This window comes from Chiloscyllium plagiosum, unplaced genomic scaffold, assembly GCF_037043375.1.
Source record: "Chiloscyllium plagiosum isolate Xiang-an unplaced genomic scaffold, Cpla_swu_hap1 HiC_scaffold_42, whole genome shotgun sequence".
Classification (NCBI taxonomy): domain Eukaryota; kingdom Metazoa; phylum Chordata; class Chondrichthyes; order Orectolobiformes; family Hemiscylliidae; genus Chiloscyllium; species Chiloscyllium plagiosum.
In genome coordinates, this window is record NW_028270180.1 from 13680443 (window position 1) to 13705691 (window position 25249).

Sequence of the window (25249 nt, forward strand, 5' to 3'; positions counted from 1 at the left end):
GAGATCCATCTGAATGACGGTCTAAACAGCCACTGGGCTGAGCTGCTGGTCGAGGGGGCGGCGAATTGCCGCGTGGGATTGATTTGAGTGACAGCGGCAGCAGCCACTAGAGAGATCGGCTGGTGTCGCGGGGTGGGGCACTGCCGCACGAGACCGGTTTGAGTGACAAGGGCAGCAACCACTGGTGTGAGGGGGCGGGACATTGCCACGGGATACCGATTTGAGTGACAGCGGAATCAGCGGTTGGGGCTTACGCCAGGTGGGAGGGAGCGGGGCGTTGCCAAAGCATATGACTGACAGGAGCGGCCGGGCGACCAGTTTGAGTGACAGGGGGCGCAGCCATTGGAGTGCGCGGCTGGCGATGAGGGGCCGGTGCGTTACCACGGTAGACCGGTTTGAGTGACAGGGGCGGCAGCCACTGGACTGGTCGCAAGACAATGCCGGGGGTACGGTGGGGTGTTACTACGGGAGACTGCTTTGAGCGACAGGGGCAGCAGCCACTGGACCGAGCGCTTGGCGGTGTGGGGGTGGAGCGTTACCACGGGAGACTGCCTGGAGCTCGCGGCCAACTGGAGCGAGCGGCTGGCGGCGAGGGGGGCAGGGCGCCGCCGCTGGGAGACCGGTTTGAGTGACAGGGGCGGCAGCCACTGAACTGCGCGCCTGGCGGTGAGGCGCGAGTGGGCGGGGCGTTACCACGGGAGACCGCTTTGAGTGGCAGGGGCGGCAGCCACTGGACTGCGCGCATGCCGGTAAGGCGGGAGCGGGGCGTTACCACGGGGGGGGGGAGACCGCTTTGAGTGGCAGGGGCGGCAGCCACTGGACTGCGCGCATGGCCGTGAGGCGGGACCGCTTTGAGTGGCAGGGGCGGCGACCAACTAGAGCGGGGCGGCTGGGTGCTGCCACGGGAGACCGGGTTTGAATGGCAGGGGCGGCGACCAACTGGAGCGGGACGGCTGGGCGCTGCCACGGGAGACCGGGTTTGAATGGCAGGCGGCGAAGGGGCGGGTTCAGAATGCCTGCTCGCGAGAGGTGGCTCCCGTGAAGTGAAGGCGAAGGAAGCGTCTCCGGGGGAGAGAGAGAGAGATTAAAAAGGGAAGCCGTCTCGACGGTTAACCTGGACACCCGGGGTGGTGGTGGTGGGGGGGTATGTGTGAGAGGGAGAGAGGGTGAATATAGAGACTAGAATGAAACCAGCAAACTGAACCTCCGATTCCACCCGCGGGCTGTCCCCCTGGCAGTGTCAGCCACTGGAACGGTAAGGGCAGGACAGGCTCGGTCAGGTCAGGCTAGGCCTGGCGTTGCAGCAGGGGAGCTGGGTCTGTGCAGCACGGGTGCAGAGGGCAGGCATTGACACAGAGGGCAAATGCACCATCCAGCTCAGGCCAGATGTATTGCACGGCGGCGGCGACCTTGCATTAATAAAAGTGCAAATCATATTGACATCGCGTCTTTGAGGTGACTGTCACCGCAGATTTATTTGGAATAAAACCCGCTGCCGTTTTCTAAGCAGGGAAAATCTCGTGCATCGTTTGCAATTAGATGTGTTTCACCTTATGCATTTTTTCCCAAGTGATTATGCAGGCTCTGCTGTTGGAATTAAATCTACTTGCCATATTGTGTATGTTACCTAAGCTTGATTTAACAAAAAAAAAATGGTATTAGGGGATATTAGCCAAAGGCAGACAAATGGAATTAAGCCACAAGTCGCCCATGATCTCCTTAAATGGTGGAACAGATGCAGGGGGACTGAATGGCTGACTCCTGTTCTTGTGTATGGACATACCTGTATTTATTTGGGAGTGTATGCCAATATGGTGGCTGGTTACTGATGAACCTTTTTTGCCTTCATGTTGCATTATATAATTTGCACCAGTGCTCTGGAATTTGCTCCTAGCTTATTGTCTGTGTTTTTTTTTTCTCTCCCCATTTGTTGCAAACTAATTACTTGAGGGATTTTCGTCTCAATAAAAATCAAATTGCTGGAAACATTTTAGGTGAAGCTGCTTTGGTAGAGTGAGGACTGCAGATCAGAGTCAAAAAGTGTGGTGCTGGAAAAGCACAGCCAGTCCTGCAGCATCCAAGGAGCAGGAGAATTAAGTCATCAGGAATGATGAAGAACTTATGCTAAAAGCGTCGATTCTCCTGCTGCTCAGGTGCTACCTGACTGTGCTTTTCCAGTGCTGCATTTGTCAACTAGTGAGGGACAGTTTAACTGGAAATTTGTGATTGTTTTCTCTTTGCAGAGGCTGCCTAACCTGATCAGTATTTTCAGCATCTGTGTTTTACTTTTGTTAACTGGTTTGTGAATGTATGAAATAGGAACATAAGTCATCTGTTGCGCCCCTTAAGACTGCTTTACCCTACAATTACACTCATGGCTATTCTCGCTTGAGTTTCATGTTTTTATCTACCCTGATAGACCTTTATTCCCTTGCCTATCAAAAATTGATCCAATAGTCATAAAAATACTCAATGACCACACCTTCACTGCCTTCTAAGACAGAGGTCCAAAAGTGCACGACGTTGAGAGATTTGAAACAAAACCTCTCCTCATCTATGCTTTTGAAAGGGTGACCCCTTCATTTTTTAAAAAATCACCTAATTCTGGACAGTCCCACAAGAAGAAATCTCCTTTCTATGCCATTTTGTGAAGATCATTCAGAATCATTTACACTTCAATCACATAACCCCTCTTCTAAACATCAGTGGAAACAACTGCACCCTATCCAGTTTGTCTTCATATGATTAGCTATTGACAACCCACGTGGGTACTTAGGATACCACCCTCCAAAGCATAGTTTTCAAGACATGGTCTCACTGGTACCTTGTACAACAACCATTAACTTGCTAGATTATACATGTATCTCCATGAAACATATTGTGACTTGTGCCAGAGCATCTGACTGTCAAGATTCTGCAGTTGTTCACCTTTTTAAGTAATAATCTGTTTGCTTGTGAGGATTTGACAAGATGAGTTTACAAACTGAATTTAATAACTTCAAGGCTTAATAACTTCAAAAATGCCACTTTTAAAATTGATGTTAAGCTTGCTGTGAAGTAAAAGAAGAGCTGTATGTGTTTGTACCATATCCGAACCGGTTGATTAAAATAAATGCACATTGCAAACGATACAAGCCAAGTGAGTTAGCAGATGACAATAAATGCAGACAAGTTTTGAAATGATTTATTTTGGTAGCAAGCAATGAGGAGGATGAAGTAAATTCAGAAGGAGGTGCAGGAGCAGAAGGATACATGCTCAGGAGTAGCTCTAACTTGGTGAAGATTGCTGTAAGTGAAAAGTTGGAGTTGTACCAGTTAAGTGTTGGAGTATATTTTTTTGGAGTCTGGGGGAACATAGACCCAGGAAGGAAGGAAGAGTGATCAGTTAGAATGTTAGTAGGCATTGAGTCAGTTTGTGACTCAGTAAGTTTTGAGGCCAACTTGGTTGAAGTGAAAAATTTACAATCTCTTGTGAAGTTTTAATAAGATACAGTGACCCATGTCATTAATATTTGAGGGAATTTGCTGAGTGATCCCTGGGCTTTGTTTTCATTGCGTATCTTTTTGGTGTGAGCTGCAGTTGTTCCATCACAGTTTCTTAACCATATTTACCATATGCTAATTTTGAGTTTAGAATGTAAGTTATACATTGTTCTAATGTTGTATGGTATAGTGTTTTTTTTTGTTCAAAACCTTGGAATCCTGTTAATGGTCCCTTCTAGTCAAATTGTAACATCAATTTCATAGTTTGGTCTAGGACTATAACAAAACTTGAGTTGGAGACAGATGGGAGAAGTTAAGGTTGTCCTCCTTGAAGAGGAAGAGGTTGGGAGGAGATTTGCCAGGTATTCAAAATCAGAATCAAGAGAGAAACTGTTTGTATCAGTAGACAGATCATGGAGCAGAGGACACTGATTTTTAGTGATTTGCAAAAGAAGCAATGGTGATACGAGGTAAAACAGTTCTAAATAATGTGTGGTTAAGATCTGGGATGTATCACCTGAAAGTGTGGTCTTGATTCAGAAAGTAATTGAGTCATTATCTGAAGAAAGATTTGCAGACTTGGGGAGAAAAGGGTGACGATGTAGTTTCAGTGGAATTGCTTTTGCGGAAAGCCTGTCAATGCAACAGGCTGACTGCCCGCCCTGCTGTAATGTTTAATTATTTTCATAGAATAAAAAAAACTCAAAATGCTAGAGTGATAGAATCCAAGCTGGTACAGATTGTTTCAGCTACACGCAGCACCAGTTAGATTACACCAGAGTACTGTGTGCAATTTTTGACTGACACCTGAGGACATATTGGCCTTTGGGACTGCGTTTATAGATAAATTGAGATGCAACCTAGGTTGCAAAAGTTGAGGTACAAAGAAGCAATCAAACAAGGAATGTGGATTATCTTTATTCAGTCATTTCAGACATGTTATGACAAAGTCTGGAACAGATAGCACTTCAAGCTTTCTTGCTCAGAGATAGAGACACTACAACAGCCCTAAACATTCTCCATTCTTTATGTACAACACAATCTCACAGATTAGCCTAAAACTGGAGTACACCTGGAGTTTAGAAGGTCAGAGAGTGATTTGATTAAAGTTCTCTAGAATTGGACAGAATAGATTGGGAGAAACTACTTTGCTAATTAAAGACTGGTTAAGGGGTGAGGAATAGTTTTAATTTGCAAATCTAGATCTTTCAGAAGTGAACATGAGGAAACACTTTAAATAAGTTCTGCATGTTTGTCTGCAAAGGTACTGAACAATTAATTAGCCAGGTTTAAAAATTAGGTTGTTTTTTTGTTCTTTCTAGCTATTTGATTCTAAAACCGGTAAATGAAGTTAAGTCTTAGATTGGCCATGATCTAATGGTAGCTAAATGGCCAATTCCTGTTCCTCCGTTTTCTAGGTTGCCCATGACCTGGAAGAAAATGTGTTCATGTTTTGATCACTAAAACGAGACCACATATCCTGAAATTCCTCACTTCCTTTTGGAATCTAATCGGAAGTGAGTGCCTCTTTTCAACTTGCCAGGATGAATGCAGATGCGACAATATTCAACACAAGTGTCACGCAATCCAGGACTAAGCAGCCACTTAATTAGCATCTCCTCTGACACCTTAAACTGTTAGGTCCCTCCACTATCCATGCACTGTGACCTCTCGCTTGACAGCACTCTCCAAATCTGTGGTATTTGCCTGGAAGGATGAGGGCAATAGATTCTTGGGAACACCGCCAGCTGCAAGTTCTCCTCCAAGCCACACACCATCCTCACTTGGATCAGTTTTGTTGTTCCTTTGTTGTCACTGTTTGAAAATCCTGGAGCTACTTCTCCAACAGTACTGTGGATGTACCTAAGAATGCAACTCACCACCATCATCTTAAGACTAACTGGGGAGTTAATGCTGTCCCAAAATGTGATCAGCCATGACCTTATTAACAATATTGAAGGACAAGTGGCGTACTGCTGCTCGCAATTCATAAATTTGTAAAGCAAGATCAGATCATGTTTGATTCAAAGATGGGAAGGATAACTTGTTTATTACTGCAATTCATACTTTGACTACATGTTAATACTAAAATAGCCATATCTATAAATGGCTGACATTGCAATTCTAACCCAGTGTAACATTTTGTTGATCTAGTATTTGTTACTTAATGGATGCTCTGTTTTCTTGATTAGCTAACCCATGGTGTTGCTCACAATGAGTCTAATAATACTATTTTTAACAATTGAGTTTTTGTTAACAGTGAGAGATAGGAGAAAGTGTTGCACTTAGCAATGGTTTTGTTTATTGTACATAAATTTGGTTCGATTGCTATTGTGTTGAAGTGAATTTTGCTTTTCGTTTTGTCATGGCAATGTCACCAGCAGGGAGTGATTCTGCTCACTGCAGTCATTTTAGTACAATGGAAGCAAACACCTGTTTTGTTCAAAGAAACCATTTCTTGTACTGTTTAATATTTTGGCGTACTGCACAATTGAGGCCTTTAGAGTGTATCCTTGTGGATTGGCTAGCTTTCTGTGGCGGAGCTGGTGTTGGCTCTAATTATTATTATGGAAATTGCAGCACTTAGTTTTGAAAACCATTAATTATGTACACAAACATCCTTGAACAGCACCCACGCTGGGCTAGAATTTAAAACCTTTTCTTTTGTGCTTTTAAAAATTGCAGGACAAAAGAAGTTGGAGGCTGATAAGAAAAGAGGGGAAAGAAACAGCACTGGTGGCATCCTAATATAACTTGTGACAGAGGTAAGGACCTATTTGTGAGAGTTCTGGTTTGATTTCTCCAACCACTTTAATCCTGTTAATTTGGATCCTTTGGGCAATTTAGAAATGAACTGCTGGATATGACCGAGTTAAAGCTGTTAGTCCCAGCACTGTCAGGTGGATCATATGCACATGATAGTCAATTTTGATCTCTTTCACCAGAGTACTGCAGCATTGGCTCCATCTATGTAAGTGGATGCTATTTGTTGGTTAATGTTGCAACAGAGAGCTATTTAGCTTACAAGACAAAGTTCTGTTTGACTCCGACACGTCATTTGTTCTACAACAAGTTTTTTTAATTTAGACTTGCTGTCGTTTTCAAATAGATTTATTATTAATATTTTATTAACTGATGAGCATTCGAATAACTTTTTGTTTTCAAGGTGATCGGAGTCTGTCTTCGTCGCAGACTCCCAAGAGCGCTCAAACCCGACTACCTGCTCTATAATTATATCCAATGTGGCAGTGTCTAATTACAGACGCACTGACCACATCCTGTTGTTAGCCATCTGTAAGTATCTGACTCTCCAGCTACTAGCATAGTTTATTCCCAAATATGTAGTCTCAGCTATCACAAAGATATTTTAATTTGTTCTGCAGAAGCCGTGTCTAGTGTTTCACAACACTAGCTGTTATAGAGTTAAAATAAATTATACTCCTTTCTCAAATTTTTAATTTTCCTCCGAGCTGGTTCTGGTAAAACTCTGCCCTTCATGGCAGTTACTTGTCGTCTTGGAATTGATGTATTTAAGTATTGGTTCCAGAATGACTTTCTGATTTTTCCTACACAGCACTAATCTATCTATCTATATACCTCTCTTTCTAAAGCAAGTTCCAAAAATCATAATATTTTGCACAACTTTCATCACAAGGGAAGTAAGCAGTATAGTACAATACAGGAAAATGGCGTTGAGGTTAAAGATCAGCAAAAGTTGTTGAATGGTAATATAGGCTGGAAGGACTAAATGACTTCCTACTGCTGGTATTTCTTATGTCCTTGAACATTTATATTCACGTGCTATGTAGTATATGCTGGAGTTAGTTCTTTTAATAACTTTAACATTTGGAGGGATATGGGCAAGGAGCAGGCAGGTGGGACTGGTTTAGTTTGGGATCATGTTCTTCATGACCGGTTAGACGGAATTGAACTCTCGCTCTCGTTCCTCTGATGCTGCCAGACCTGCTGAGTTCTACAGGACTGTTTATTTTTGATGGAAAGCCATCTCTCCCTGTCATGTGTGTGATTATTTGTCTGAGAGAATGACTTGCATTCACACAGTGCTGTTCACAGCCACCAGGTATCTCAAAGTGCTTTAAAGCTGATGTAGTACTTTTGAAAACCAATCACTATGAAGTGTTTGTTGGAAACACGGCAGCCAGTTTGTGAAGAGCAAGCAGCAACACAATGATCAGGGTTTGTTTTTGAGCTGCTGTTTGAGGAATATGGGGGGATCGTTATATGGCGCAGAGCATCATGCTGCTTTGCTTTTGAAAATAGTGCCAACGGAGCTCTTAGAGCTTACAGTCAGATGGGACTTTGAATGTCTCATCTCCTCAAAAGGTAAAATCACCTATTGCTCAGTATTGTGCTGCTGTTCTGGTCATGGTTTTTATACTCCAGTCCTGGAGTATAACTTGAATCCACAACCTTCTGACGAATGTGAAAGTGCTACCACCAGAGCTATGGCTACCCCACAAGTGCTGAAGAAACTAGTGAGTTTCAGTTCTGGAAGATGTGAAGATATGGTCAGGATTGATATTGCTTGTTCTTTTCCTTGAGTTAGTATTATATTGCTTTGCCTTAAGATGTGTCTGGAAACATCTGATGAACATCACGGCTGAACTTCAGTAATTGCTGTCTGTTTTGCAAAGTTACTTAAGGTTGATTCAAGTTGTTAGGTTCCAAGTATGTTTTATTGCTTATGACACTCTCTCTCATTTGAATTTTGTACTTGTAGCAATCTCTTTCGGTTGCAGCTGACAACATCTATCCATTCAGGCCAGGTGTTAGAATTGGAGGTAGGTGAGCACTTTGGGGACAGTGACCACAATTTGGTGACTTTTACTCTAGTGATGGAGAGGGATAAGTGTGCACTGCAGGGCAAGAGTTATAGCTGGGGGCAGGGAAATTATGATGCGGTGAGGCACGACCTAGGATGTGTGGCTTGGAAAAGTAGGCTTCAAGGCATGGATACAATTGATATGTGGAGCTTGTTCAAGGAGCAACTATTGAGTGTCCTTGAAAAGTATGTACCTGTCAGGCAGGGAGGAAAGGGTCATGTGAGGGAGCCATGGTTTTATAAGGAAATTGAATCTCTTGTTAAATGGAAGAGGGTGGCCTATGTAAAGATGAGGCGTGAAGGTTCAATTGGGGCAATTAAGAGTTATAAGGTAGCCAGGAAGGATCTGAAGAGAGAGCTAAGAGCAGCAAGGAGGGGACATGAAAAGTCCTTGGTTGGATTAGGGAAAACCCTAAGGCTTTCTATAGTTATGTCAGGAATAAAAGAATGACTAGGGTAGGAATAGGTCCAGTCAAGGATAGTAGTGGGAAGTTGCGTGTGTCGATGCTGAAGAGATTGGGGAGACACTGAATGAATACTTTTCGTCAGTATTCACTCAGGAACAGGATATTATTGCCGATGTGAATATTGAGTCACAATTAATTAGAATGGATGGCTTTGAGGTACGTAGGGAAGAGGTGTTGGAAATTCTGGAAAGGGTGAAAATAGATAAGTCCCCTGGGCCTGATGGCATTTATCCTAGGATTCTCTGGGAAGCAAGGGAGGAGTTTGCAGAGCCATTGGCCTTGATTTTTATGTTCTCGTTGTCTACAGGAATAGTGCCAGTAGACTGGAGGATAGCAAATGTGGTTCCCTTGTTCAAGAAGGGGAGTAGGGATAACCCTAGTAACTATAGGCCGGTGAGTCTCACTTCTGTTGTGGGCAAAGTCTTAGAGAATTGTAAGGGATAGGATTTATGAACATTTGGATAGGAATAATGTGATCAAGGATAGTCAGCATGGTTTTGTGAAGGGCAGGTTGTGCCTCACAAACCTTATTGAATTCTTTGAGAAGGTGACTAAGGAGATAGACGAGGGTAAAGCGGTAGATGTGGTGTATATGGATTTTAGTAAGGCGTTTGATAAGGTTCCCCATGGTAGGCTACTGCAAAAAATACGGAGGTATGGCATTGAGGGTGAGTTGGAGGTTTGGATTAGGAATTGGCTGGCTGGAAGAAGACAGAGGGTAGTAGTTGACGGTAAAGGTTCATCTTGGAGTGCAGTTACTAGCGGTGTTCCGCAAGGATCTGTTTTGGGACCATTGCTGTTTGTCATTTTTATAAATGACCTGGAGGAGGGGCTAGAAGGTTGGGTGAGCAAGTTTGCGGATGATACGAAAGTCGGTGGAGTTGTTGACAGTGAGGAAGAATGTGTCATGTTACAGCGGGATATAGATAAGCTGCAGAGCTGGGCAGAAAGGTGGCAAATGGAGTTCAGTGTAGGTAAGTGTGAGGTGAGTCACTTTTGTAAGAGTAACAAAAAGACGGGCTAATGGTCGGATACTTGGTAGTGTGGATGAGCAGAGGGTGTACACAGATCTCTGAAAGTTGCCACCCAGGTAAATAAGTGCGGTGAAGAAGGCATATGGCGTACTGGCTTTTATTGGTAGAGGAATTGAGTTCCGGAGCCCTGAGGTCATGTTGCAGTTGTATAAGACTCTGGTGCGGCTGCATCTGGAATATTGTGTGCAGTTTTGGTCGCCATACTATAGGAAGGATGTGGAGGCACTGGAACGGGTGCAGAGGAGGTTTACCAGGATGTTGCCTGGTATGGTAGGAAGATCGTATGAGGAAAGGCTGAGGCATTTGGGGCTGTTTTCATTGGAGAAAAGAAGGTTTAGGGGTGACTTGATAGAGGTGTACAAGATGATCAGGGGTTTAGATGGGGTTGACCATGAGAACCTTTTTCCACGTATGGAGTCAGCTATTACAAGGGGGCATGGCTTTAAATTAAGGGGTGGTAGGTATAGGACAGATGTTAGGGGTAGATTCTTTACTCAGCGAGTTGTGTTCATGGAATGCCCTGCCAGTAGCATTGGTGGACTCTCCCTCTTTATGGGCATTTAAACGGGCATTGGATAGGCATATGGAGGATAGTGGGCTAGTGTAGGTTAGGTGGGCTTGGATCGGCGCAACATCCAGGGCCAAAGGGCCTGTACTGCGATGTATTTTTCGATGTTCTATTTCTTTCCCTGTGATCAGTTATCCAACTTACGTGGGTTTTATAGGTCATTGGATCCAACAGGCCAGTGCACTATCCATGCTGCAGGCAAGATTAATTTTCTTAACATGGACTTCTGTTTGTTTTGTTTTTGCAATCTAGCTTTCCTTTTTAAAACAAAACCTGTTCTTACCCTATAGCAAAAATACAAACAGAACAAGGAAGAATTGGAATAACTTAATTCTATTAGGAAACTTAAAAGAAAATCCCAAGCCTTCACAAGCTGTTTACTTTATTGGCTTGAAACAGACCATTTTCCACCTCTAACTCAACCTCTTTTCATTTGAAAAAACCAAGACAAAGTGCACCTTCGAGCTATAGTATCAGCACAAATGGTATTACCATCACTGAGTATCCTGCGTGTTACCACCGTGTTTCGGGCGGCACGGTGGCACAGTGGTTAGCACTGCTGCCTCACAGCGCCAGAGACCCGGGTTCAATTCCCGCCTCAGGCGACTGACTGTGTGGAGTTTGCACGTTCTCCCCGTGTCTGCGTGGGTTTCCTCCGGGTGCTCCGGTTTCCTCCCACAGTCCAAAGATGTGCAGGGTCAGGTGAATTGGCCATACTAAATTGCCCGTAGTGTTAGGTAAGGGGTAAATGTAGGGGTATGGGTGGGTTTCGCTTCGGCGGGTCGGTGTGGACTTGTTGGGCCGAAGGGCTTGTTTCCACACTGTAATCTAATCTAATCTAATCAGAACTGAACTTGACCAGCCTTATAAATAATATTGGTTCAAGAGCAGGTCACAGATGAGAAATCCTGCAGTGAGTAACTCACCACCAGACTCCCCAAAGCCTGTGCACCATATAAAAGACACAAAGTCAGCAATGCAACGAAATACTCCCTATTTGCCTGACTCAAGAAACTTGATACTGTCAAAGACAAATCTGTCTGTTCGATTTACTCAACCCTGAACTTTTATAAACAGTGCCTCTAAACTCCTGACACTATGATTTGGGAGAATAAGGGTAAAGGGTACATCAGCTGCTGTCCTAACCACTCACCGTCCTGACTTAAATGTTTGTGTTCCTTCATTGTTGCTGGGTGAAGTCCTGAAACCTTCCCCCCCCCCCCCCCCCCCCCCCACCCCAACTGCATTGTGAGGAGCTGGGTGCTGGCAGATGGGACTAGATTGGGTCTGTTTCCATGCTGTACATCTCTCTGACTCTAAATGGACCGCAGAGGTTCAAGAAAGTAGCTTACCACCATCATCTCAAGGGCAGCTAAGGATGGGTAAGCCTGCAATGCCCACACTTCATGAATGAACTTTTTTTAAAAAAAACTTACTTATTCCTCACGTAAAGATGCTACTTGTGATGTCCTTTATTATGCCTAATTTTGAATTCTTAAGTAACATCACCTCAAACCCGACCTTAAATCACGTCATTGCATTTGAGTTCTTGATTTTTGGATCACCCTTACCCTTTTCATTTTTTTATGTATGAAATTTCTGGAAAAGAAAATTCAGTGCTAGTTATCCAGCAAGCAAATCACTCAGCAATGGGAGGTATGTCAGAAAGTCCGCTAAATCATATTCTGATATTTTGGTGACTTTTATGCACTTGAGTGTCTTACCAATTCTGCAATCCTCAAACTCTGAATCTTGAAGTCTGGGATTAAGCCGTTATTGCTGTGTTTAATTCTGAGATGTAGAGGCACTTATCTTTGATATTGGACTTTTCTAAAATTGCACAAACAACATAGAAAAGAACTTGCATGGCTGTGGTGTCATATATTTTGATATTTTAGATTTAAAAATACACCTCCGCAACTGAATGGATAAAGTATTTGGCGAAGTTTGCAGTCAGCTTATTAACTGAAGGTGTTTTTTAAACATAAAGTAGGTTGCTTGAAGAAGCATTGTTTTGTACGTATTCATTTCAGCATAATCACTAATGAAAACTGATACGACTGCACAATAAAAGGTAATGTTTCCAAGATGGGTGTAAAGCTAAAAACACCTCAAAGATTCCCTTTGCCTTTTGCAATTTAAAAAAAAAAATCCGCTTTAAAGCTGTTGAATGCAGATCATATGGTGAGAATTGCAAAATGCAAGAGAGGTGGTGTTGGAACTTTCTGCATAGACAGTTGTTAATAATCCATTGTGTATAGAATTCAGTAAAATCTGTCTACCTTTGCAGTGGATTGATAAAGTAACTTTGGCAGAAGCTGCACTTTGTTTATTGGCTAAGATTTTCAGTCTTTATTTAAATTTGAAAACATTTTATGAATCTGTATTTGTAAAATGAATAATTTAGCAGAGGAAAAGTCAACAACTCCAATTCCAGAGTTGAACAGTGCTTTGTGCAATTTCAGATGCAAATAAACACCTCGTAAGCTTGCAGTAAAATTGTGAACTGTTACATTTAGCTCAAATATTTTTTAAATAACTTGTTCAGTTGTCTCATTGAAGTTATTTGTTTTATTCTTTTGTGGGATGTGTGCATCACTGGCAGAGCCAGCAATTTTGCTTATCCCTAATTGTCCTTGAACTGAGTAGCTCCCTAGGCCATTCCAAAGGGCAGCTAAGAGTCAACCATTTTACTGCAGTTTAGTTTTAATATTTATATTTTGGGTTTTTGTGCTGTAACTGTTTGGACTGCTTGTAGGGAAGTGGGCATAGTCTCGGGATAAGGAATCAGTCACTTAGGACTGAGGTGATAAATTTCCTCACTGAGACATGTATAAACCTTCAGAATTCCCAAACCCAGAAAGCAGTGGGTCATCCATTGCTGACTAAATGTGATGGATGGATCTTTGATCTGTCAGGAAACTGAGGTATATGGGGAGTAGCTGGGAACAAGGAGTTGAGGGAGAAAGTCAGCCGTGATTGTATTGAAATGTGGATCAGACTGAAGAAGCTGTATGGCTGCTTTTGTGCACGTCCTATGCACCAGCTTTCATTTTGAAGGTCACTTCTTGAGACACAGACTTACCAGTAATTGAGTCCTATTCCAACGTGATCACCTGGGCTTTTCCCAAAGTTTGACAATGTGTCACTATCTGTGAGCCTGAACAGGTTTTCTGTCCACATGTTTACTCTTTCTAAAGTTGTCTTTGCCTTCAAGCTTCTCCTACTTTTTTTTTTGCACCCTGACACTGAACTAATTTTCATCTAGCATAATGTGCGTTTTCCTTTTGCTGCTGTCTGCTTTGTTTCTTTCATGAAGGACTTAAGGTTCTTTTGTAATAAATATAAACAACTTACAATCTAGGAGGTAAAAACAATGACTACACCCACACCAGATCCCAACTACTCCACCCCCATTCCTCCCACCATCACACCCACTCCAGTTACAGGTTCCGCTCCCACTCCCAGCTCTGCACCCACACCAGCTCCCAGCCCTGCCGAGTTTTCACCATCCCCTCCCCCTCACTGAGGACGAACGATCAGTCCTCAGCAAAGGACTCACCTTCATCCCCCTCCGTCCACGCATCAATGAATTTAATACACGCCATGACGTCGAACAATTCTTCCGTCGCCTCCGCCTCCGAGCTTACTTTCACAATTAGGACTCCCGCCCAACTTCCGAGGACCCCTTCGCCCACCTCCAACACACTGCATCCACCTGGACACCCTGCGCTGACCTATTACCTGCTCTCGACCTCATTTCCAACTGCCGCCGGGACATTAACCGCCTCAACCTGTCTACCTCTCTCCCCCACTCCAACCCCTCACCCTCACAAGGCGCAGCCCTCCAATCCCTCTGCTCCAGTCCCAACCTCACCATCAAGCCAGCGGATAAAGGGGGTGCAGTGGTAGTCTGGCGAACTGACCTCTACACTGCTGAAGCCAAACGTCAACTCGAGGATACCTCTTCCTACTGCCCCCTCGACCATGACCCCACCCCCCATCACCAAACCATCATTTCCCAGACCATACAGAACCTCATCACCTCAGGAGATCTCCCACCCACAGCTTCCAACTTCATAGTCCGGGAACCCTGCACTGCCCGGTTCTACCTCCTGCCCAAGAGCCACAAGCCTGGCCAACCCATTGTCTCAGCATGCTCCTGTCCCACTGAACTCATCTCTACCTACCTCAACACTGTCCTATTCCCCCCAAGTCCAGGAACTCCCCACATAAGTTCGAGACACCACCTACGCCCTCCACCTCCTCCAAGACTTCCGTTTCCCCGGCCACCAACACCTCATCTTCACCATGGATATCCAATCCCTTTACACCTCCATCCACCATGACCAGGGCCTCCAAGCCCTCCGTTTTTTTTTCCTCTCCAGACGTCCCCAACAGTACCCTTCCACCGACACTCTCATTCGTTTGACCGAACTGGTCCTCACCCTTAACAATTTCTCCTTTGAATCCTCCCACTTCCTCTAGACCAAAGGGGTAGCCATGGGCACATGTATGGGCCCCAGCTATCCCTGTCTCTTTGTTGGCTACGTAGAGCAGTTGATCTTCCGTAATTACACCGGCACCACTCCCCACCTCTTCCTCCGCTACATTGATGACTGCATTGGCGCCACCTCGTGCTCCCGCGAGGAGGTTGAGCAATTCATCAACTTCACCAACACATTCCACCCTGACTTTAAATTTACCTGGACCATCTCTGACACCTCCCTCCCCTTCCTGGACCTCTCCATCTCCATTAATGACGACCGACTTGCCACTGACATTTTTTACAAACCCACCAACTCCCACAGCTACCTGGATTACACCTCTTCCCACTCTACCTCTTGCAAAAATGCCATCCCGTATTCCCAATTCCTCCGCCTCCCCCTCCACCGTATCTGCTCCCAGGCGGACCAGTTCCACCACAGAACACACCAGATGGCCTCCTTCTTTAGAGACCGCAATTTCCCTTCCTACGTGGTTAAAGATGCCCTCCAACGCATCTCGTCTACATCCCGCACCTCCACCCTCAGACCCCACCCCTCCAACAGAACGGCCCTGGTGCTCACCTTCCACCCTACCAACCTTCGCATAAACCAAATCATCCGCTGACATTTCCGCCACCTCCAAACAGACCCCACCACCAGGGATATATTTCCCTCCCCACCCCTTTCCGCCTTCCGCAAAGAACGTTCCCTCCGTGACTACCTGGTCAGGTCCACGCTCCCCTACAACCCACCCTCCCATCCTGGCACTTTGCCCTGCCACCGCAGGAACTGTAAAAGATGCGCCCACACCTCCTCCCTCACCTCCATCCAAGGCCCTAAAGGAGCCTTCCACATCCATCAAAGTTTTACTTGCACATCCACTAATATCATTTATTGTATCCGTTGCTCCCGATGCGTTCTCCTCTACATTGGGGAGACTGGGCGCCTCCTAGCAGATTGCTTTAGGGAACATCTCCGGGACACCCGCACCAATCAACCACACCGCCCCGTGGCCCAACATTTCAACTCCCCCTCCCACTCTGCCGAGGACATGGAGGTCCTGGGCCTCATTCACCGCCGCTCCCTCACCACCAGACGCCTGGAGGAAGAATGCCTCATCTTCCGCCTCGGAACACTTCAACCCCAGGGCATCAATGTGGACTTCAACAGTTTCCTCATTTCCCCTTCCCCCACCTCACCCTAGTTCTAAACTTCCAGCTCAGCACTGTCCCCATGACTTGTCCGGACTTGTCTTACCTGCCTATCTCCTTTTCCACCTATTCTCTCCACCCTCTCCTCCCTGACCTAACACCTTCATCCTCTCCCCCACTCACCTATTGTACTCGATGCTACTTTCTCCCCACCCTCTAGCTTATCTCTCCACGCTTCAGGCTCACTGCCTTTATTCCTGATGAAGGGCTTTTGCCCAAAACGTCGATTTTCGAAGCTCCTTGGATGCTGCCTGAACTGCTGTGCTCTTCCAGCACCACTAATCCAGAAATTTACAATCTAGCCTACTGTATAGCATGTTCAGTTCACAGCCTTTACTTTCATTGATTCAATTTGATTTTCTTTTTTTATTTTGTGGCCAACATTAATTAGTTATAAATTATCTGTGGTGAATTGCCCATCTTTTTCACATCCAGATACAAAACAGGACAATTGAATTAGCTTATACTTTTTAATTAAAACTGAACCACTAGCTGATGTATTAGAAGTTGTAAATATTAGGCAGAAGAGCTTGTGGGAAGTATTTAGTGTTTAGTTGCTGAACATCTTAAGTGAAGAGGTTGGGGCAGAGAAAGGAAATTGACTCTTTGTCCTTGCATGTTTTCATTTCATCTTGGCACTATTTTTAACTTAGATGAAATGAAGATTTATTGTAAGCAAATGCAAGCTAATTTTGACTTTGTGGGTTGGAAATGAGCTTTTCAGGGAATAGTCCAGAGAGTCCCTGCCTTGGCCTTATATTTGTATAACCAAGAAGAAGATTACATGTGTTTTTTAAAATTGTTTATTGACGAGCTGGACAATGTGTTATGAAAAATTAAACTTAGGCCCTCCTTGTGGACTGGTGATAATGTAGTTTGCGTTGATTCAATCGATATTATCCTCTAAACTGGATAATCGTGATACGTTCAGTATGCCAGTTCAGCTCAAAGTGGTTAATGCCAGGAAGTCTTCCAAGTGAGCGTGACCTATAGGGGTTAAAACTAGCATTTTATAATTGGAATGTTTATGAGCAATTCTTTGTAAGTCAAGTGGAGAAAACCAGCAATGTAAGACATCTGAGCTGGGTAGAGGCAATAGGGAGGGAAAATGACACTGAGGTAGCCAATGATGAACTGAAAGGAAAGAGATGGTTTTGGGGGGTATTAGAAGGCTGTAATAGAGAGATGAAGGAATAAAGCACATATAGGTCAAGTAAATGTGTTTGGGGTTATAGGCTTAGATGAAAGATAACTGCCAACAGGTTGGGCCAAAAAGCATTGTGGGAGAAAATAAGGACTGCAGATGCTGAAGATCAGAGTCGAAAAGCACAGCTGGTCAGGCAGTATCTGAGGAGCAGGAGAATCGACATTTCGGGCATAAGCTGTTCCTCTGAAGAGCTTATGCTCGAAATGTTGATTCTCCTGCTCCTCTGATGCTGCCTGACCGGCTGTGCCTTTCCAGCACCATACTCTTCAACCCCAAAAGCATTGTGTTTGACATGAGCTCAAAACTGGCTATTCAGCCCAAAAGTGGTGGCATTTGGGCATGTCATGAGCCAACTGGAGTTGGTACAACTACACAATCTTTGTTTTCCAAGGAAATCAGGGATGGTAGAAGAATGACGAGAATTTCAGTTTGAAGGTTTGCAGATATCTTTTTTTTTTGCTGGAATGCTGTTCAGACCACTTTCCAGAAAGAAAGCAGAGGCTGCATGTTGGCACATGCAAGATGTTGATTAATGTGCAGCAAGAATTCTCCATTAAAATATTCAGTTCTTTCATGCATTTGTACGTATGTATGTGTGGGTGGGTGTGTGAGACAGAGGAATAGGTGCTTTTGTCGTGCTGACTTGCCATTGCTCATTGAGGTATGCTTTAATTTGATTGTCACCCTCCAGTAGAAGAGACCATGCACTCAATTTTATTTGAGATTTTTAAAATTCTTTGAAAGAACGTGGGTGTAGCTGGATAGGCCAGCACTTGTAGTTCATCTCAACTTGCTCTTGAGATGGTGAGTTGAATCACTGCAGAGTGTGTAAATGAGCATTGTAGGGAGGGAGTTTCAGGGCCTGAAAAGAGCAATCTAATCTGAACTATTGTATATACTCATGTATAGGTCGATGCCATGTATAAGACAACCCCTCATTTTGGCAAAAAAGTCTTGTTCTTTCCATATATCTCATGTATAAGTTGACTCTACTATATTGCATTCATTCATTCATACCGGTAACTCTATTCATTGCTATTTGCTTACTATATCGTATTTTCGTTCATTCGTCCGTCTGTCCGGCCGTCCATCCATTTTCCGCACTAGCCCACGTTTTAAAGTTTATTGTCTTGTTTTTCAGGTTAGATCGTATTACACATTTGAGACGTCAGAAACTGAGCAAACACCATCTTAAATATGACTGGTAAGGATGGATGGCATTTAGTTTGTACAACTGAATTTCTGCTCAGCATTCCCTGGGAACAAAGGGCCTTCTCTCCAAACCATCAGCAGGTCTCCTTTCCGATGTGTGATTTCGATAATTCCTATGATGTTTAAATTTTTTTTAACCCATTTTCTTTCACTTGCCTCTGAGGAGCTAATTCTGTCAGAGTTTTTTGTGTCAACAATCTCGCCCTCCTGAAACGTCTGAATACCCTGATCCATCTCCTTGTCTTCTGCTTCTGCATCTAGCCCTGTCCGACCAATCGGCATGCTGAAGACTGATCAGACAGAATCTGATTTAGAGTGACAACACATAGTGCTCTTTCTGTCTTGTGAATGACTAAAGATAAAAGCAGAATAATGAGCACTTTAAAGGATTCAAAGCCACATCCTGGGTTCTGCACATTCCTTCAGTGAAATTGGATCATTGAAACCTGCTCATTATAGTAAAAGTGCTCAGTGTTTTTAAGCTATAAGCACACCAAATACTTGGACCTCATATGTTCAGTTGATCAAACTGAATGCAGTAGTGAGGAGACTTGAAAGTCTTGGAAAGTTGAATGGAGAAGCATGCTTCCCTCATTCATAATTGTTTTCCAATCTCTGGCAAGAAACATTATTTTGTGTAAGCCACAAACAATTACCTGCTGTGCTCTGTTGATTTTGCATTTTGAAAATTTGAGTACGAGAACCCTTAATGCAAGGTGCTTGTATTGCTTGAAGGGATGACTTTGCAAATTAATGCTAAATGATATTCTGTATTCTTGCTCCATATTATAAGTTGAATATTTGTCTACGAGCAATGCAACACTTACAATGAATTGCAGTATAAAGGTCAATTAAATGCTATTGCATAATTGGAATAACTTGCTGAAAGCTATTTGACAAGCCTTCTGCTGTGGTTTGGCAGTGAGGCCAATGTCTAAGTAATCCTTGCCCAAGACGAAATCAGAGGGGGTTGACTACTTATTGCTGTTCACTAATTATAGTACTCAAAACTTGTTTTTTTTTCCCCCCTTTACACAAAATACCAAAAGATTCCACCCCCATTCAAGTAAAAAGAAATTGAGAAGCATCTATTATAAATATTCCAAAATATGCAGTGCCAAAAAGATAGCACAGCAAACAGGAAAATCACAGCATTTCTCCAACATCTCTCCACTTGCTACTATTTCAGGACCTTCTTGGCACAACCTGTGAATCTGTGGACATGTGGGATTATTGACTATACCCCACATTTGACTTTTGAGGTGCAAGTGAAAGATGATAGGGATAGAAGTGGCAAACCTTTCTGTGCAGATTTACTGGCTGTCAGTGCCCTGTTAAATGATGAGTATGAAATGCTTTGCTGGGAGCATCTGCTAGCTTGAAATCCACCTGTGGCCATGATGGACACAGGCATGCATGTCCAATAGTGCCCCTCTGGTAGGTGACCCCCCTCTATTTTGGTTGGAGAGCTGAGCAGTTATCTCTGTGTGCATCTGGCAGATGAGAAAAAGTCTTCAGTTTTAGGGCAGATAAGTGGAGTGTTTCTGAAGAATAGAAATTAAACAAAGGAACTGAGCAAAGTGATGGAAAGTATAGAAAGCTGAACGAGGATACTTGGAGAAAGAGGAAAATATAAAATGTGGCAGAAGGGTAAGTGTTATGGATCAGACTAGACCTCATATTAACAACATAGTCTAGACTTTTTTTTTTCTTAATTTAGAAATAAGTGCAAGGTGGTGCATTCCAGATGCAGTTCGATTGGTCAAATTACCAGATTTGAAGAGCAAAACGTTATTCGTACACTGCAGTTTAAAATACAGCAAAAGAAAGCAAAAAAAGTTGGCTTAGCTATAATTCTATTGGAAAACTTAACAGAATAAAGGATTACTTAGCTACTAAATGGTAACTGTTCCACTATAGTAACATCCCATAAACACACCTTTGGCAAAAGATTCAGAAAACAGATTGTCTTCCATGCAACCTCAGGAGGAAAAACATCAAGAGAACTGAGTTAGCAGGGGGGAGATGTACTGCAGCAATAGACCTAGCAACAACTGCTAATGCTGACAACTCAAAAACTAAAAATCCTGGTTCTGCCAGAGCTTGACGACACCCCATCAGACTGCTTCTATTGTTCCAACTTTTAAAAATATAACCCAAAGATCTAACAAACTGTTTAAGTTTTCAATAGATATCTGGCACCTCTGTCTTAAAACATTGTTTTTAAAACAAAAAAAAAAGCAGAACAAACCCATAGGATCATCACAGTAAGAGCTGGTGCAAAAGAACATTATTTCTGCAGAGAGAAGAAATATTAGACCTGGATCAGGAAAAATGTTATGGAGGTACAAACAGAAGCGTGGTAAATAGTGATGGGTAAAAGGAATGGAGCATGAACTCCTTGTGTGTCTGCCCCTCTGTGGAAAAGGGAATGTAACATGGTAAGAGAGAGCATCTTTCAGTCAACTTGGAAATGCTATGGACCTTAGCATATTCACTTTGTGGGTCTGAGGACCTAAATGAATGAGAGCTGGGAAAGTAAGAGAGAAACCGTTAATGAAGGGGGCTGGAAAAGTAAAGGAAATGCAGCCCAGTTATCCAACTATATTCAGAAACACCCATCTAAGGGCTTGGAAAAACTAATGGTAGGAAGAGAAAAGGGTGAGTCGGAGGAATTGTTGCTGTCCAGAAGTAGACCCAGTATAAAGCAACATTCTTTAACTTTGCAGTGGTGCCTAAGAGTCACCATTATTAATAAACAGCAAATCTTAAATTATTTTAAACCTGACTACTTGTAAATTATTCTAAACATGATGCTTTTGTTTTCTAGAAAACAATTTTCCACCGCTCCCAAAGTTCATTCCGTTGAAACCGTGTTTTTACCAGGATTTTAATGAAATTCCAGAACCACACAAAGTCCTGGCAAAACGCATTTACTACCTTTGGATGCGTGAGTATGAGAACTATATCACAAGTGAATGTGTTTGCATCCTAGATGTGCTGTGGACCCCAGTAACATCTCTAACCTTCCAAACATTGTTACAGACCCTTTTTCTTTCAAGGGCATTAAGGTTGATTGTGTCTATATTTCAAAATGGTGAAATTTCTATTCAGTTTCTGTGTCATAGAGTCCATGCAAGTTGGATGAACCAATTAAATGGTTTAATCTTCTCTGCTTACACACAGAATTCTACACTGATTAAAATATATGTAATCATCTTTTTGAATAATGAGCCTAGGTAGAACATTGAACTGTAAACATGCCATTTACCTCCTGGAATCCAGATACAAATCCATATTCTGTAGGTGTAATCACAAACTTTTGTAAAGGTTTAGGTCTCCTGTGTGATCAGTTTTTAGCTCCTGACTCATGCATATACCTTAAAAACTCCATGTAATCTTATCTTTACCAGTTATAACTAGTGCAGCAAGCTGAATAATTAGTCTTGCTATCGTAATGTTCACGTTGGTTTTTGAAGCATTGCAAAACACACATTTCTCTGCTTCTGCCTTAAGGAGTTGATGCTAGTAATCTTTGAGGTTGGAAGGGTTATTTCAGTCTCGGTGATCCCAGCTGATGAGAATACTGGACAAGTCAGATTCCAGAATTAAACCTCACTTGATCTTTTTTTTGCCTTGGGGCAGTCACTGAACATATTAACTAACACAAGGCAGTCCATGTACCTTTGACAGAAGTATGTTAGGTTATTATACAAAAACAAAGTTTTGATAAGTTGGAAAGCTCTTATGAACAGCACAAAGAAAGATTCGACCTTTTTGTTTCCCAGCAATATCCTTTACAAATGCTCAACCCCACTCTGATCTTCACTTTTAAAATTTCCTATTAAACTGCAAAGGTTGTAAGCATTGCATTTTGGTGACTTCCTACACATTTCACCAGACGTGTTTCTCCCCCATCTTTCCTAGTGACACACTAACAGGCTTGCTGATTGACCTTTTTATTGAGCTCTTGAGAAATGCTCAGGACCTTTTCCCAGCCCTCCTATTTTAACATTAAAACAGCTTGCAACTACTTTTGACCTCTGGCCTAGAAAACTAAAACTGCCCTTCTGATTGTTTTCATTCTTCTGAACTGACCTCCTTATGGCTCCTGACTGCCTTTATGTAGGTAATTGAAAACTCAATTTATTAAATACTTCAATTATCTCACCCGGCATTTATCTGATCTCTTAATCTCATGCTTTTTGTGAGATGCTGTTTTGAACTCACTGTTCAAAATTACTTGATAACTCAAAGTCACTGTCACAGGTTTAAAACCAAAAACACACTCTTTGAATTCCAAATGATATATTGTAAGCGTTCATCTCAGTCCTAGGTGGGCCTTTCTCATTTGTATAATGCTCAACATAAAATACTCCTTTGGGAGAACAAAAAGTATACATATCACTGGAGTTCAGACTTAAGACATGCAAACTGTCAAATACTACCAATGCCAATACCAGTATTTTAGATTTAGTAGAAGGGCACCCAGCCTGTTTGATCAATATATTGGGTGAGAACTTTCTGGAGTGGCACAGTGACTCAGTGGGTAGCAGTGCTGCCTCCCAGAGCCAGGGGCCATAGTTCGATTCCACCTTCTGACTATTGTCTGTATGGGGTTTGCATGTTCTCCGTGTCTGCATGGATTTCCTCCAGGTGCTCTGGTTTCCTCCTACAGTCCAAAGATATGCAGATTAGGTGGATTGGCCAGGCTAAGTTGCCTGTAGTATCCAAAGATGTGTATGCTAGGTGGGTTAGCAATGGGAAATGCAAGGTTACAGGGTAAGGGGTGGGCCTAGGTGGGATGCTGTTCAGAAGGTTGGTGTGGAATCAGTGAGCTGAATGGCCTGCTTCCACACCATAGGGATTCTATGATTTGTGGGTGCGGTGAATTCTGAGGGATGCAATTTATTGATGTACTGTTTACCTTCTCCAACGATTTGAAAATTCAATTTTTGTCCATTACAGAATAAGAACCGTTCATGAACTATGTAGTTCTTGCTGTGAACCCCTATCCCGATTGTTTAGTTATTAGTGTCTTTAACACACTTTTTATCAAAACAGATTTGTTAATCTGGCATTGAGCAATTGTCTTTAATAATTTTGAACCATGATTGAGCATTACAAATGAAAATCTATTTCATTGAACAATCAATTTAAAAGCTGTCAAGTTAGAATACAGAGGATCTCTCGATAGCACAAATTAAATGAAATCTCTTTCTTTACCTGCCACACTCCCAAACAGCTTACCTAGTGTAAATCAATTATCCGCAAGGTTCAGAAAAGGAATCAATATAATAACTTTAATCAGAAAGAATATTTTTCTTCCTTTGACTGTGCTGCTCCCCTGGGACGTGTTTTTTTTTTGATAATTCTTCAAAGCTTTGGAACTTGACTGTTTGATATTGCTTTCATTTACTGCAATCTTCTCACAACATGGACAGCTGCTATTTCTTAAGTCTGAGTATTTGCCTGTTCATTTTCAATACCTTGGGATAGGTATCAATATTCAATTAATTGAGTTTTAGCTTTTGTAGTATCCTTGAGTTATTTTCTTTCAAGTTTGTTTGTTTGTTTCTATAAAGCTTTTAAGATCAGTTTTATTTATATTTAAGAAAGAAAACTACGATAAGCAAATAAGATGAATTTTCATCCTATTGCAAAGGCACGCACAACAGTTCCCTATACAACACTAAAGAGATCAGGATAAAACTGAACAGAATTTATAATATAAATGCATGTGGTTTGGATTGTATCTTTCTGTTGAAAGAGCTTCTTGATAGTCATGTAATAACAAACAGATAATGGGCAGTTACAAAAAATGTAACACTGCTGGGCTTAATCTTCAGGGGACAGGAATGCAAAGGATTGGAAATTACATGAAGTCTTGATTTGCTCCATTCTGGATAACTGCATTCAATTATGGACTTTCACCTCCCTTCTTCTACACACGCGCACACAGTCTTTAATGCAGCTTAGTATCTATTGCCAGAATGATACCAGGGCTTAAATAGTAATACTGTGAAGAAAGTTGGTATCAACATTGCCCGTGTTTCCTTTGCATTTAGTGGGTCGCGAAACAATCTCATTGTGGCATTTACAATGTGCAATGATAGGCTTGAAGGGCTGAACTGTTCTTTTTATCCCCAAAGACATAGATTCCAGCTATTAACTCTGAGCCCAGTAATTTTGAAAGTTGAGGGAGCTGGAGAAACCTCAGTTTCATCTTAACATGCATGTGATTCAGAAGCTGCCTGAAAGCATTTACACTGGTCTAGACTTTATTCATTGTCATGTTAGAGCAGTATAAAATAGGTCTAGTATATCCCACTTACAATTACTTGATTAAATTGCTGGTGTGAATCTTCTGTGTCAATAAGCAGTTTATTTCGGTGTTAAAACAGTGATGTAATGACAAATAACACACTGGGGTAGTAGACTGCAGGAGCTTCTGCTGCAGTACTTGATATTTGCTGCTGGATGGAGCTGTTTGCTTGTTAATTCATATTACTGTTAAACCACCACCAGGTCAGGTAAAGTATTGCAATCTTTTGTTGTCATTGTTGGCTTCTGAGACTGTCTCTTCCTTGTACTCTGGCTCTGTAGCCACTCAGATATTGAATGTTGGACCAATACATTGCAATTTCCTAAGACTCTTTAAACAAAGAATGAATGAAATAATGATGTGAATTCTGTGTGAAGAATTTTGAATGTACAAAGGATGTACAAATGCTACA

General features: G+C 42.6%; 1 protein-coding gene across 4 annotated transcripts in view; it reads left to right on the top strand.

Annotated features, from left to right (window-relative positions):
- The first annotated feature begins 1089 nt into the window (after nt 1-1089).
- Nucleotides 1090-25249, top strand: part of scamp5a (secretory carrier membrane protein 5a) — a 60521-nt gene continuing 36361 nt past the window's right edge. Inside the window, exons 1-5 of one of the 4 annotated variants that reach the window (XM_043680200.2) lie at nt 1090-1255; nt 6169-6248; nt 6650-6777; nt 18442-18504; nt 21343-21462. In XM_043680200.2, coding sequence (XP_043536135.1) covers nt 18498-18504; nt 21343-21462 — 127 coding nt within the window. In that variant the 5' untranslated portion in view covers nt 1090-1255; nt 6169-6248; nt 6650-6777; nt 18442-18497. Of the gene's footprint in view, nt 1256-1322; nt 1456-6168; nt 6249-6649; nt 6778-18441; nt 18505-21342; nt 21463-25249 lie in introns of those variants that run through there. The other 3 variants (XM_087982076.1, XM_043680199.2, XM_043680201.2) reach the window with 3 other exon arrangements.